The 14,576-nt window shown below is 54.8% G+C and overlaps 1 protein-coding gene across 7 annotated transcripts in view; it reads left to right on the forward strand.

The window, feature by feature from the left end:
• Positions 1-9,419, forward strand: part of SLC6A13 (solute carrier family 6 member 13) — a 29,260-nt gene extending 19,841 nt beyond the window's left edge. The window contains exons 7-15 of one of the 7 annotated variants that reach the window (XM_036907882.2): positions 2,898-3,001; positions 3,884-4,008; positions 5,573-5,685; positions 6,003-6,140; positions 6,889-6,991; positions 7,460-7,560; positions 7,750-7,800; positions 8,481-8,651; positions 8,980-9,418. In XM_036907882.2, coding sequence (XP_036763777.2) covers positions 2,898-3,001; positions 3,884-4,008; positions 5,573-5,685; positions 6,003-6,140; positions 6,889-6,991; positions 7,460-7,560; positions 7,750-7,800; positions 8,481-8,651; positions 8,980-9,099 — 1,026 coding nt within the window. In that variant the 3' untranslated portion in view covers positions 9,100-9,418. Of the gene's footprint in view, positions 1-2,897; positions 3,002-3,883; positions 4,009-5,572; positions 5,686-6,002; positions 6,141-6,888; positions 6,992-7,459; positions 7,561-7,709; positions 7,801-8,480; positions 8,652-8,979 lie in introns of those variants that run through there. The other 6 variants (XM_036907867.2, XM_036907858.2, XM_057492457.1 and 3 more) reach the window with 6 other exon arrangements.
• The last annotated feature ends 5,157 nt before the right edge of the window (positions 9,420-14,576 follow it).

Consider the following 14,576-nt stretch of genomic DNA (forward strand, 5'->3'; position numbering starts at 1 on the left):
GTGGTCTTAATCAGCATGATACACACTTTCCAAAGAATATGAGTTTTTTGGGAGTGTCAAGGGCTGCCTTTTATCATTCCAGAAGGAAGGATAGGGGACTAGTATTTTTTACATTAGGCATTCTACATACATTATTTTATTTGTTACTATACCCATTTTCCTTTCAAGAAAAGTGAGGTTCAGAGAGTTTAAGCGGCTTGCCTAAGATCACACAGCTAGTATTTAAAGGAGTTAGGAATTGAACCCAGTTCAGTTTGGCTCTAAAATCCAGGCTTTTTCCATTACACACTATTGCCCTCCTAAAAATAGTAAATATAATAATCCTTGGGGTTGGACCAAAAGTTGAAAACATCTTTCCTGGATCTTTAGAGGTCTCTTCCTCTGTCCCCCGCCAAAAACTCTTTTTTTGCTCACACTCCAAGTGTACTTCACACTTGTTTTCTTCTTGATCAGTCCCCTGCCCCAGCCAAAGACGCCCGGGTTCCTGCATGGGCAGGGAGCTGGGCGCCGGCGGTGGGAACAGAGCAGCTCAGCTTGCTCCGCGGTGTCTTCAGGTCTTCTTCAGACCCGTTCCTGCCCCAGCGCAGCAGGCCTGTCACGCAGCAGCTGCTCAGAGGGAGGAGTTTGCCCCGCTCCCAGCGAGGGGGCTTTGCTCCGAGGTCCCCAGCTGACCCTTGCACTTTGCACTCACAGCCCTCCTGCTGCGTTTTCCTCTGTTCTCATTAACTTCTCCTCCCAACTCAGCCTTAGTCTGTCCCCCTCAGGGCGAGGTAACTGCCAAGTCACAGTTTACCTTATTTTTAATTCCCAAGTCCCAGCTCTCAGAACTGCACGACCGCGGGATTTGCGCCCCCTGCCTGCGTGTGGGCAGGTGCCGAAGGTCTGTGAGGGCACTAGAGGGTGTCCTGGAAACCTGTGGGTCAGAACGCCCCCTGTGCATTGCCAGGCACTGGGGGCAAACATCCCAGGCCCGAGGCGACCTGTTTGGGAGGGATCACCTGATCTCAAGACTGAGAAGTAACCCGGCCTTCAGGCAGATGAGCCTGTCTTTGCAGCTTTTGCACCTCCTACCCTGGGTAACCCTTTCTGTGCGAGCTCAGGGCCTCCTGCTACAACGCCCTGCTTCAGCTGTTCATAACCTGCTGAGCGAGGCAGGAAGGACCTGCAGACCCGAGTGGCTGAGTTTTCCTGAGATGACTATCCTCACAGCATCTGGGGGACAGGGTTTAAAAAGCATCTGAGATGTCTTGAAGGAGCATCTCCTCAAACAGCCGAGGCGCCACACTGTGAGGCACCCCTTCTAGCCCTCAGTTCTCGCTTCCATTATGCCCCTTTCCTTCTCTAGCTTCTGAAATAAATCCTGAAAGCCCTTTTCCCTTCCTCACTGTAATTTCCCCTCAAGTCAAAGACTTGTCCCGAGTGTCTCCATTCCTGCCTGCTATTTCCTTGCCAGCCCCGGCCCTTCTGGAACGTCCCCTGCGCTTCTGGCTGTGACCCCTTTCTCCTGGTGGTGGCTCCTGCCTCCCAGAACCCCCTGCGGACGGGATTCGCAGTGAGCAGAAGGGGTTCCGCCTCTCGGGCACCGTCTCTCCCCACTCTGAACCCATTCTGGTAGGCATGCGAGTACCACAAGAGGAGTGCACGTCTTAGTGGATCCTGATGCCTGTTCTCAGGGGCTCTGGGGCAGTGGCTCCTGCCTGCTCATTAGGACCACTCAGGGAGCTCTGAAAGCAATACAGATTTCTGGGTTCTTCTTCAGGCTTGGAGATGCAGTGTCCCACCTGAGGACGCTGGCTGAGAAGTCACTCTGACTCTGGTCTTGCCAGCTTGCCAGTGGGCCTCTCAGACCCACTACAATGCTCAGGAAATGGGAGCTTTGGTGGGGGTGGGGGTGATGGGAGAGAGAGAAGGGAGGCTGAGGGTGGCAATGGTTAAGGAGGCAGGGAGAGAAGGCAAGGGACTTAGGAGTTCTGGACAGAAAGAAGCTGCATCTTTGATGTGTGGGCCCTGGGAGCTCAGTATTATGGGCAGAAAGCAGGGGCCTGTTTGCGGGGTATGGGGGGCAGTGTAGGCAAAAGACAAGAAGTGGAGGACCGCCTGGCGCTGTCCTCATCTGTAGCTTGGTGCTCCCTTGTGCTCACATCCTCTGAAGGCAGAGGGTGTGGGGGTAGGGGGGGAATGGTCTGGAGCCCCATGACCCCACCTCCTGCAGATCTTCAGGGTCGCCTAGTCCTGTTTGCCTTGATGTTCTTTCTCTCTGGGATGTTATTCTAGCTGTTAAGTCTAAATTACAGCACACACAGGCTGGGCTGGCCAGCTGAGATAATAACATTAACAACCGTGCCCTCCGTTTAGCTGGAGAGCTGTTTTCCCCACAAGGAGTACAAAGCTCTTTTCAGATGCATTCTGGTCACCCGCTGGGGAGCGCTCTCTCTGTTTTTCGGACAGAGGGTTCTGAGACACAAGGGGCAAAGCTGCACGCTTGAGATGGCACTGATATTAAGGACCCTAGCCTAGAGACCCTGCCCCTGAATTCCTTCCCAGCTGGTCACACGGCCAGCAGAGCCGAGGACGGGAGAAAGGGGAGGCAGGACCCAGGGTATGTCTCCGCTGTGAGAACTTGGAGCACCTCTCACCCCACCCTCCGCCACCATGGGCCCTGCAGTCCTCTTGGAATGTCTAACACCTACGCCATCCTGAGAGTGCCTGAGAAGCCCACCTAGTGGCCCAGGAAGTAGAGCCTACTGGGATACTGGTGCAGGGCTGCCTGAGCAGGCTGAGAGCAGGGCTTTGCCACCCTTGGCCTGTGCCTGGCCCAGCCGTGGGCTGTGTGCCCCCAGGGGGCCCAGCAGGCCTGGTAGCTGGGGCTGCAGCTCTCTCACCTTTTCCCTGTGTAGGTGTGGATGGACGCAGGCACCCAGATCTTCTTCTCCTTCGCCATCTGTCTAGGGTGCCTGACTGCCCTGGGCAGCTACAACGAGTACCACAACAACTGCTACAGGTGATGGGGGCTGGGCGGGGAGCCAGGCCACGGACCAGCATCACTACTGCCCCCAAGCTGGCTAGATCAGGGGTGCTGTGGAGGGTGCCAGGTCGTGGATCTGCCTGTCCCCATCCATCTGCACCACACATCCCAGTGCCCCTGGGCTACCAGGTGCTAGGAGGAGCCAACTGCAGCAAGAGCTGGGGGATTGCTTCCTGGGCACGGCAGACTGTGGTTGGCTGGGAAGCCTAGCAGGGCCCAGCCCGCTGCCTAATTCAGGGTTGGTGGGCTCTGTGGGGTCAGCAAGCCCGAGGAGTCATGGACGGCGTCGTGTGGAGGAGCCTCAGTCTGGCCTGCTTTAGCCATTTCCCTAGCAAACGCTGAATTGTTGCCCACTTATATTCTGCCCTTCCAGTGGTTCCCTCTGGCCTACCTTGTTCATATCAGAGAATTTTAGCCAATTTTATCATTAGTTAAAACAAAGCATATCATGAATTTCAAATCAAATTCTGGTGACTAAGAATTCTCTGGCGCGTGGGATGCCAACTAAACTGTGTCAGGGTGATAGTGTCCCAGGCAGTGTGGTGGGATTCAGTGGGAAGGGGAGGCCATGTGGCATTTTTCAGATTAATATTGTACTTCTTTAGAGCCATATTCTTTCAGGGTACCTTGGTGTATTCCAAGCAGTGGAGTTGGGGGGAGCAAAACCAAGCCCGTGAATGCTCGTCTTAATTCTGCTGGGCAGCCCCTCCCGCCTCAGTGAAGGGCGGGGACAGGCAGCTTCCTGTTTGTGTGAGGGGCAGTGCTCCCCCGGGGTTCCTGTGGGCTCTGGACAGGAGGCTGAGCACTGCCACCCCTTTCTGACCCTGCCTGCTTCCACCTGCCCCACCCTTCCTACAGGGACTGCATCGCTCTCTGCTTCCTCAACAGCGGCACCAGCTTCATGGCCGGCTTTGCCATCTTCTCCATCCTGGGCTTCATGTCTCAGGAGCAGGGCGTGCCCATCTCCGAGGTGGCCGAGTCAGGTGGGTGTGCGGGGGAGGGTCCCGGCCGTGGGTTCTGGGAGTTTCGTTCAAACCTTCCGTCCCTGGGATCCAGAGGCATTTCTCCTGTCCCCTGCACTATGGGAGATGAATGGGCGCCTGTCAGGGGAGCCCTGGGGGGACTGGAGCAGGAATTCTGGCTTCAGAGGGTGATGGTGAACGTTTCCCACTGGCCTCCAACCAATGTGATCAGGGTCCTGTTTATCCTTTCAGGAACAGTTTAAGCATATAAGATAATCTCACCGCCTGTATGTACATAAACACAATAGTAAAATGTACATATTACTATTTCTCTTTATTATCTCATTTTAAGGATTCAACAGATAACATACTATATATACTGTTCTATACCTTGCTTTGTCTGCTTCACTTTAAATTGTATCTCAGCCATAAGTTTATATCGGCACATAGAGTTTTCTCCAGTTTTAAGTGACTGCCTTTCCACCATGTAGTATTATTGTTGGTTTTAAATATGGGTGGGACCCCATCCGCGTAAGTGAAATTGCTTCTCTTGCCCCTCCCCTATTCTTGCTGACTACCCACTTGCACTCTTTGTAACAAGACAACTTTTTCCCATAGCATTCACAAGCCCACCCCTGTTACGCACACATCAGGCTGCTGACATCACTGATTCTTATGAGAAAGGGTGCCGTCTCACTGTTACTAAGCACTCACAGTGTGCCAGACAGTGTGTGAAGTGCTTTGCCTGGGCAGGCACTGGGGAGCTGTGAGGCTGGGGGAGTGCACCCCCACCTCTCCTGTGCAGGAGGTGGGCACGAAGAGATAAATGCCCAACAGGGTCATGCAGGCACTCCCTTTTTTCCCAAAGGAAGCACCCTGTGGACAAACCCAGGTGCTGGCATGTGAATCTGCTCCTGCCATTTGAGCCAGCTGACAGGAACATTAATTTATTTGAGAGGATGTATGTCAATGGTACCCTGAAATTAATGCCAGCACCCACTATAGGGTGACAGAAAAGGCTGTGGGTGCCGAGGTGGTACACTGATGGCCGCAGGCCCAGTCTCATCTTGGAGAGATTGTCTTTGGAACCGTCCGATGTGTAGACACAGCGCAGGAACGGACTTACCAGGGGCATGTGACAGTGGTGGATCTCATCAGGCCCCACCTCCTTTCTCACTGGATCTGCTTTACACACGTACATGGCCTGCCTGGCTTGACCTCTTTTTAAGTTTGAAACCTCTGATTTGGGGCAAGATCTAGAGAGTAAGGCCTGAGGATTTGGGGTAGAGCTCACATAAATGCAGGTGAGATACCCCCTTTCTAGTTCCCAAGCGCTTTACACCTACAGCTTCCAGGTTCTGTTCCTGCCCATGGGAATGCAGTGGGGGAGGGGGGCTTGGGAATTTGGGGCCCTGGTAGAGGTTTGGGTGACTTCTCCCATCAGAGGACGGTGGTGGTGATGGTGACTTTGGGGCGACATCCCTGGTGGCTCCTGTTGCTCGGCAGCCCCACCCTGGGAAGCGGGGGAGTGCAGGTAGCTGGGAGCGGCCAGGCAGCTGGCTGTGCTCCTCTGTCCCTGCTGCAGGCCCTGGCCTGGCTTTCATTGCCTACCCGCGGGCTGTGGTGATGCTGCCCTTCTCCCCCCTGTGGGCCTGCTGCTTCTTCCTCATGGTGGTCCTCCTGGGACTGGACAGCCAGGTAACGCAAGGAGGCCGCTCAGGGCATGAGAGATGAGCCTGAAGGGTGTGGGGGCTGCGGGAGCAGAACAGCGGGCCCGAGTCTGGGCTTGATGCCCAGACAGACCTTAGAACAGCTGGGGACAGGGCGAAGTCAGAAGCGGATGCCCTCCTGGGCCCCAGAGGAAGTTTGAGGGTGGCCCCGACCTGGCCAGGCAAGGACAGTTCTGGGACCCTGAGATGGGGAGGCTGCAGGGCTGCCCTGGGACAATAAACCGGAGCTGGCTGATGGAGCTTACTGGGGAGCTCTGTCCCTCCCATCTTCTGCCCTCTCATCAGTTTGTGTGCGTAGAGAGCCTGGTGACGGCACTAGTGGACATGTACCCCCGCGTGTTCCGCAAGAAGAACCGGAGGGAGGTCCTCATCCTTGGAGTGTCAGCCGTCTCCTTCCTTCTTGGGCTGGTCATGCTCACAGAGGTGAGGGTCTGGGCAGCTTACAGGTGGGGGCCAGGTGAGGAGGAGCCGAGGGGCAGCTGCCACCTGTGAGGCAGTGCTGGCAGCCGTGGTTTTAGGTCGCAGGACAGGCCTTCCAGGCATCAGGGCACCGAGATTCCCTCCTTCCCCAAGCACACAGGATGCAGAGAGGAGACAGGCCTCCCTCTGGCCACGGGCACTGACCCCTCCCTCTGGGGATGGGTGAGGGATGGCACGGCTCCATGGTAAGCTACAAGTATGGAAACTCGGTCAGGAAGTCTCAGATGAGGAAAAAGTGCCTCTCGCAAGATCTCCAGCAAAATTTCTCAGGCAGCTGAACCGAGTTCCAGGGACAAACTTCAAAGCTCGAAAGGAGCCCTGGGGATGGTGCTGTTCCGTGTGAAGGACACGGAACTTGTCGGCTTGATAATACCAATGACAGCCCCCATCCGGATCCTGAGCCGGAAGTACACACTCACCTTGGACTTCTGGGTCAACCCTAAACGTTCTCAAGGATAGGCCAACAATTGTTGTCTGTTTCATCTATCTTCCTTCCAAAAACAAAAACAAAAAATTATTGTTTACATCTGCCTCGTGCCTTACAGCTTACAAACTGCATTCTATTTTAATATCTGTCTCCTGCGACCCTCCCCAGCTCGCTCTGTGCTCCAAGGGGGAAGGCTGGAGGGCATGGGGGTAAATCTGTCTCTTCCTCTGAATAAAGTTCTGTCTTTATCTCCCCCTGGGGAAGGGTGGTATGTATGTGTTTCAGCTCTTTGACTACTACGCAGCCAGCGGCATGTGCCTCCTGTTCGTGGCCATCTTTGAGTCCCTGTGTGTGGCTTGGGTCTACGGTGAGTGGCTCTTCTCCTGCTCTTAACATCAGTACTCACCTCCACCTTCAGACAAAAGAGAGATCTGTTTCTCACACCCACCTTTGCTGGGGCTCCTCCCCAACACAACCACACAAATCTCGAGAATCCTAAATTGCTACCAATGGAAGGGCCCTCCAGAGATGGCCTTGTCCACCCTCCTGGTTATGGCTGCACCCAGACCATGCCAGGAGGGCCCATATCCTCTCCTAGCCAAGCCTTTACCACTCTGATAATCAGAAAGTTGTTGCCCTCGTCTAAGCCAAGTTCTGCCCACTGCCCTTCATGTCTGTGAGTTCCAGTGAAGATCTCTCCCAGCAGTGATTTGAAGGCAGCAGTGATATCCACTGTTCATTGGTTCTTGTCCATCCTGGGCCATGTGCTTCCCATCCAGTGCTTTGGATGCTAAAGGATGTCCTCTCTCCCTCTTCCTTCCTTCTCTCATGGTAGGAGCCGGGCGCTTCTATGACAACATTGAAGACATGATTGGGTACAGACCACGGCCTCTTATCAAATATTGCTGGCTCTTCCTCACACCAGCTGTGTGCACAGTAAGATGACCTCCGGGAGGCAAAGCTAGACGAAGGGGCGAGAGATGGTGGTGGCAGGAGGGTAGGTAGGCTTTTAGTCCTACAAGGGACTTCTCCATGGGGACTGAAAATCATTTCAGATTTTCATTCATCCTCCTGTTGGATTCTAGAAAGTGACAGCAAGATAGAGTCTTCCTTTCCATTTCACAGAAGGATAAACTGAGGCCCAGAGCTGTCAGACGGTTTGACTACCACCACAATGTGAGTCTAATGTCGCAAGCCGGGCTGAAACCCAAGTGCGAGGGGCTGCTCATAATCATACTAATAACCATAGCAGTGATACTAGCAACCATCACAGAGCACACACTTTGTGCCAGCCGTAAAGTGCCTTACACATTTTAACCCATTCAGTCCTCACAAGAACCCTATGAAGTAAGAATTACTATCATATTCATTTTACAGAGGAACCTGAAGCCAAGGAGGTTAAGCCATTTCCCCAAACTAGGATGCGGCAGAGACCAGGCCTTAGGGCCTGGCCACTCGGCTTGAGTCTGAGCCATACGTCCCTCTGTGCTGCTTCCTCTGGCTTTCCCTTGCTTCAGCGATTCCCCTGAGCACCCACTGTGTGCAGGGTGTTCATGGGGCCCAGGGGAAGGAGGCACGCCCCCGCCCTTGGGGCACTCACCGGTCCCCCACGGTGCAGGAGACTGAACTGCCTGAGAGCACGGGTGGCAGGCCAGGTGCAGAGGTGCCCTGGGGCCCGGGGTCCAGACAGAGCAGGCATCCTGGAAACACCTCCTGAGGGCTGTGGATTTTGAGCAGAACATAGATGGAGATTGGAGGATGACTGGTCCAGACGAGGCTGGAGGCCAGTCAGGCTTGGCATGATTGCTCTCTGCAGCCCTTCCCTGGCCCCCAGCCCCTGCCTCTCCTCTCCTCAGGCCACCTTCCTCTTCTCCCTCATCAAGTACACCCCGCTGACCTACAACAAGAAGTACACATACCCGTGGTGGGGTGATGCCCTGGGCTGGCTCCTGGCTCTGTCCTCTATGGTCTGTGTCCCTGCCTGGAGCATCTACAAGCTCAGCACCCTCAAGGGCCCCTTCAGAGAGGTAGGGAGCCGGAGGGAGGATGGGAGCCTCAGAGGGGGTGGGAACTTCGTCAGGGAGGCTGGCTCCCTGCGATGCTAGGGGGCTGCTGGCCAGGGTGGGAGCGGGTCCACAGGGGCCAGGGAGAGGGGCGTGTGTATCAGAGAGGGACAGAGCGACACTTAGAAGTCTTAGAAAAAGACTGGAGGCCTCCAGGACACAGGCTGTGACTGCAGGTCGGCTCCTGGAGAGAATATTTGTGGCTGGGGAGACAGGCAGACGTTGGAGACGAGGGAGCTGGTGGCCTTGCCCCAGCACTGGATCCCACCACGTGCCTGCATGCCTCTTGCAGAGAATCCGCCAGCTCGTGAGCCCGGCTGAGGACCTGCCCCCATGGAACAGAGAAGCCGGCTCTCCTGCCACACCCAGGACATCACTCCTCATGCTCACAGAACGAGAGTCGCACTGCTAGGTGGTTGGTGCCTGTGAGCCTGGCTGCGGGGCAGCTGCAGGAGAGGGCGGGACAGCCCCCCTGAGCTTCTCTGCACCCCCTGGAGTAGCTAAGACAAAACGGGGTTTTTCTGGAACGCACCTCCTGAGCTGGGGGGCTCCCATCCCGACTTCTGCTCCAGGGGTGCCCTGGCAGGTGGGAAAGGCCGCATCAGGAGCACTCCCTTTGGGCTGGGCCTGGGAAGCTCGGGGAGGGCTGGCGAGTGGGGGGGACCACTCTGTTTGGGTGCTCCCCTTCCTTGCATTAAATCCCTGCTCCTCCCACCGCCGGCCCACAGTTCTGCCTGGCTTCTGCCCCTCTGCTTGCTGTCTGCACTACCTCCAGATTTAAAGCTGTGGCCTGCCCGGCCCTCCTTCCCTCAGAGTTCTCCCCGTGGGCCGCGTGGGCCGCGAGCAGAGGGCATTGCTGGGGAGGAGGGCACATGAGACCCCGGGCTGAGGGTCTGGCATCCTGCTTCCCCAGGCGTCCCCTCCTTCTCCCATCTGTGGAGTGGGAATGGCAGCGGAGCGGGGAGCTGGCCTAGGCCTTGGGGAGAGGAAGGAAGAGGGCAGGGCAGCTGGATGTCCCCCCACCCACATTCCCCTGGCCCGACGCCGCCTGGGAAAACTGCCTGTGTGCCCTGCAGGGCCTGGTTCTAGGGGCCTAGGGGAGGCACTGCAGTGACAGAGCCAAGACCACCGGTCCGCCCAGGCAGCAGGGCACCACGCCGGCTCAGCCAGCAGGGGGCCCTCACTTCCCCAGGACCGCCCCGCTCGGCTCGGAAGAGGCAGACGCCCAGGCGCAATGCCAGACGTGGCCACAGGGGGGCCCTGCCCGACCGCGGCCCCTGACTGCGCGCTCCCGGGGTTAGGCTGCAAGGAGGATCCGGGTGGGAGGAGAAGCCGGTCTTGCCTCCGGGCCTGTGGGCGTGGCCTTGGCCGCCGAGGGTCCCACAGTGGGTCCCTGCAACCTCACCTCTGAGCGGGTGTGGGGCTGGGGGCTGGGGCCCCACACCTCTGGGTGGGGACGGGGTCGAGTGTTGGAAGAGGCTGCACTGCTCCCTGGACACGTGATGGCTCTGGCCTTTGCCTGCGTGCCCACCTCTGTTGGATGGGGATTCGGGCGCTATTCTGGGCGAACATCCAATGATTCTTGGAGCTACGACTAGGGGCGCACAGCGCTGCCTGGGTGATTTTCTTAATTTTTACAGGTCAATTAGTGGGAAAGCGCCCTGAAGTCTTCTGCCCATAAGATCTTGACTCCTTGTTGGCAGAGTTTATAAACATTAGCGACAGCAGCCCTCCTGTCTGTTGGGCATCCCCCAAGTGTACCAGGCTCAGCCCTGCTCCTAAGACGGAGAATCGCACTGAAACTCAACACACCACTGCTGGGGGAAGGGAATTTCCTCCACCCATCAGGGTGCTCCTAGCTGCTCTAAGAATCAAATTGACATGAGGCAGAGTAACAGGAGAAAAAAAAACGAAGTGTAATTGCGTATATGCAGAGAAGCCATACATGTGGGTTCCAAAGGCAGTCAGGGAGAATGGGGCATATACATGATCCTGAACGAAGGGCAAGAGGAGAGGGGCCTGAGACTTCAAAGGAAAAGGGAAGTGATTCACAGGAATATGAAAAGAGTAAATGTTTGGTACACAAATGTTTGCTGGCCACACAGACACAATGGGATGGAGGAATTTTAGCGGACTTGGCCACATCCCTCCCTGTCTACCACGCCCAGTTTACATTGTACTGTAATTATCTAAGGTGGTAGCTCTCCCCCAGGAGCAGGTCCTCCATCTAAATTATTTTTATGCAGTTGTGGGGAGGGAGGTCAAAGTTCCTTTCTGAGTCTTTTGAGCCTTGATTGTTCTCAACCCTGAAATAATCTGTGTGGCACAACTTCACATGCTGGGGCGGCCTGCCCTCGGTCCTGCAACACACACCTGGCATCTCCACCTGTCTGACCGTATTTCCAGGACACCGACTATGTGGTGCAGTGCTATGCTCATGACACGTGAGGAGCAAAAACAGATACAACTTCTTACATGACAAATTGCAACAAATGCCATGAAACAAAAGCAAAGTGCGCGAGAAAGAACAGGCGTGGGAAGGACCCTGATGGTTTTTATTTAGGTCAGTGGTCTGCGGAGGCTGCTCTGATGTCTGTGTCTCTGCCCATTTATCTGAGCAAAGTTGCAGGAATCTGTTGGACCAAGAAAGGTGGCAGGCATTTCAATAATGGTGATTCGAGTCCTATTTTGGAGATTCGTTAATGTTGGAATATGGGGTGAAAATAATCCGCTAGCATGAGAATCAGGGGATGTGGGTTCCAGTGCCGACCTGCCTCTGTCTTGCTGTGGGCCTTTGTGGGAGGGCCTTGGAATTCAGGGGTTTTTCAGATGGAGATCGGACTGTGCACGGCGTCCCCACACGGGTTTGTCGTAGATCCCAGATGAGGTAATGGGTGAGAGGGCTCTTTCAGACACCGGGTGCCAGTCGTGTGAGGTTATTAAACCAGGGGAAAATGGCCTCGAGGGGTCTGCTCTAACAACCCAGGGGGTCAGCAGGCACAGAGGTGTGACAGTGGAGGCACCTGCCCGGGTCAGGGTCCAGAAGGGGGGCAGGAATGCCGGCGGGGCTTCAGCCAAGGGAATTGAAGAGGTGGGGGTGGAATGGGGCCGCTATCAATCCCATTTGCTTTCTGTGCTTGGAAGGGCGGATAGGGACTATGTAGTTCTCAGAGGAAGAAGACACAAAGGGAGGAAAGGCCTCTCTTCTTTAGAGGCCACACCTGTTGAGAAGAAAGGCAGGCAGAGAGGGCCTTGGGGCAATCGCTGAATGAAGCCAGGGTAAGTGGAGAGGCACAAACAGCCCTCCCTGGAGATAGGGACGCATGTGACTCTTGCACTGAGCCCACCAGGATGCCCTGGGGGCTCAGATCCCGGGCCTCTGACCTTGCACCCATGTCTCAGATCCATGTATGTGCACACAGACACACAGTCCTTCATTATCCTCGGATAAATGCTCACAAACTGCCCCACACCACAGTTGCCAACCACACTCCTTTACAGAGGCTTGCAGTCCTGGCCTGGGTCCTAGCCTCTTACTAGCTATGTGACTTTGGGCAAATTAACCTCCCTGATCCTTTGTTTTTTCCTCCATAAAATGGGAATGATAATACTTGCATCATTGCGTTGTTGGAGTCCAGTGGAGAGTGTGGGGAGAGCTGCTCTGGGGACATTTAGGCAAATGCATCGCATTTCCAAAGGCTCCAGCCACACTAGCTGTCCGTAAACAGAAAGCCCAGGAAGAGTACACAGACATCCTTGCTATACTCTGGATTCCCTGGCCACAGGCATCAGGTTGTATTTGGCCTCAGAAAGAAAGGTACTTATTTACTGAGCTAAGCATTTTTGCTAAGAAGCAAGGAAGGGCATTTTGCTAGAGTCCTGCTCAGTACCAGCAGTACTGTACAAGGAAACAGGTCCTTAGTCCTCCAAGCCCTAGTCTATCCCCTTGTTCTGAGGGAGCAATGCCCTTCAGAAAAGGGAGAACTGGGATCATTTTTTCCCCTCAGGTTGCTTTCTTCCACCCACCCTCCATCCACCCACCCACCCATCCACTCTTCCATCCATCCATCTACCTACCTACCCATCCACCCAGTCATCCACCCACCCACCTACCCATCCATCCATCCATCCATCCATCCATCCATCCATCCATCCATCCATCCTAGTACTGTGAGCCAGCACTGTGTTAAATGCTTTTAAGTGTCCCTATCCTTTAGATGTTCATGGTCTGGGAAGCAATATGCTGGAACAAGCTTGGATCTCTGGAGCCAAGAGGCCCAGGTTCAAGTCTCAGTACCATCACTTACTAGTGTACGGCATTAGGACACATCACTTAGTTTCTATTCACTCCAACTTTCTCATCTGTAAAATGGGTTTAATAATCCCTACATTTCATTATTCTTGTGGGGATAAAGTGGGTTAACATGTAAAGCACCAAGCCTGAGTTAGATGCCCAGGAAATTGGCTCATGCAGGGCCCACTAGAAGCATACATGGGTTGGAAGATGAGGGTGGTTAAGGGGAACATTCTGTGGGCTTCACAGTTCTCACTGCAGCAAGACAACTGATTAACTTGCCCATATTTCACCTTGTCTCTGGACCCTTCCCAGTATGGAAACAGCCCTGTCTTAGGCAGGCTTTCCAGGTAATTTAGGAATGCCTACTTTTTGCAAAGGTAGTGGTCTCTTGCCTCCAGAAGTTTACCTATCAGTGTGAATACCCAGTGGGGGTTGGGAGCTGTGGGGGTTGGGGCGGGCCTGAGTAAGGCAGGGCTGTGACTTATAGGGAGGCCAGGTCAAACAAGGCAGCTGTCCTACCAGGGGAGGAGAGAGGTGACATGCCTGTCCATGTGTGTCCCCAGGACCTTGAAGAAAGCCCAACACATTATAGGCATGAAATAAAATTTTTGAATGAGTGAATAAGCTGGGAAATTCACCCTCCGCCTAGTCTGTTCCTCTGTCCCCTCACTCCCGCTTGGTGGAGACGCTCGGTATTTTCTTATGGAATAGCTGCAGCTAAGTAACCTCGTGGACTTGGTGTCCCCTCTACAGAAAGCTCTGTGGTTGATACAGGGTGGCGGGGGCAACGTCCAGGGACAGTGTGGATGCAGCAGTGTGGGTCACACTGTCCCAGCTGAGCATGGGGTGATTGGACTGTGCCTTCTGGCAAGGGGCCATGCCCACTTGGCCAGAGCTGACCCCCCACCTGCCTTCTGGTGTCACAGAGGTAGAGAGTCTGAGACTGAGACCCACTGGGGTTTTCTCTTGATGGGGAAACTTACAGGAGATGCTGAGAGGGGGCTGGCAGCCATTGAGTGGGGTGCAAATGGAAAACTACAGACTGAGATTTTCACTTTACACCCCAGCCTTGCCAGGAAGTTCTAAAAGATGCAGGGGGAGCTCGTGCAAAGGGAAATTTCCCTTTCTCCCCACAACTTCTCCTCTCTCCACAGCAGCTAGGACTGAAGAAGCATCTTCCTTGTGTTGAAAGAGACACTAGCTGTTCTGAATGGATGGCCATGGGACAGTCACGTATCCATGAGAGCATTCTCGGACCATGCTGGGGACCCCATTCTGGACAAGCTCGCTGGGCACACAGCAGGGGACACATGCATTTATTCAACTAATGCAAGTTCACCCCTGACTCTGCCAGGCAGTCAGACAAGTCCCAGCGATGTGCCTTAGTGCTAAGAGCTCACCTGAGCATTGTTACTGCTTTCTGGGCCCAGACCTCTGCCATCCCAGCCCCTGCTTCCAGAAGACCCACAGCAAACACCAGCCACTCCTCTAAGCACTTTCAGCGACCTAAGCAGTTTGCTCTATTGTTGACCCTCACAGTGCCCTGCACAGTGGGCAGTGCTGTGTGCCTTTTACAGACTGGGAAAGTGCGT

Source organism: Manis pentadactyla, chromosome 14 (genome assembly GCF_030020395.1).
Source record: "Manis pentadactyla isolate mManPen7 chromosome 14, mManPen7.hap1, whole genome shotgun sequence".
Lineage (NCBI taxonomy): Eukaryota > Metazoa > Chordata > Mammalia > Pholidota > Manidae > Manis > Manis pentadactyla.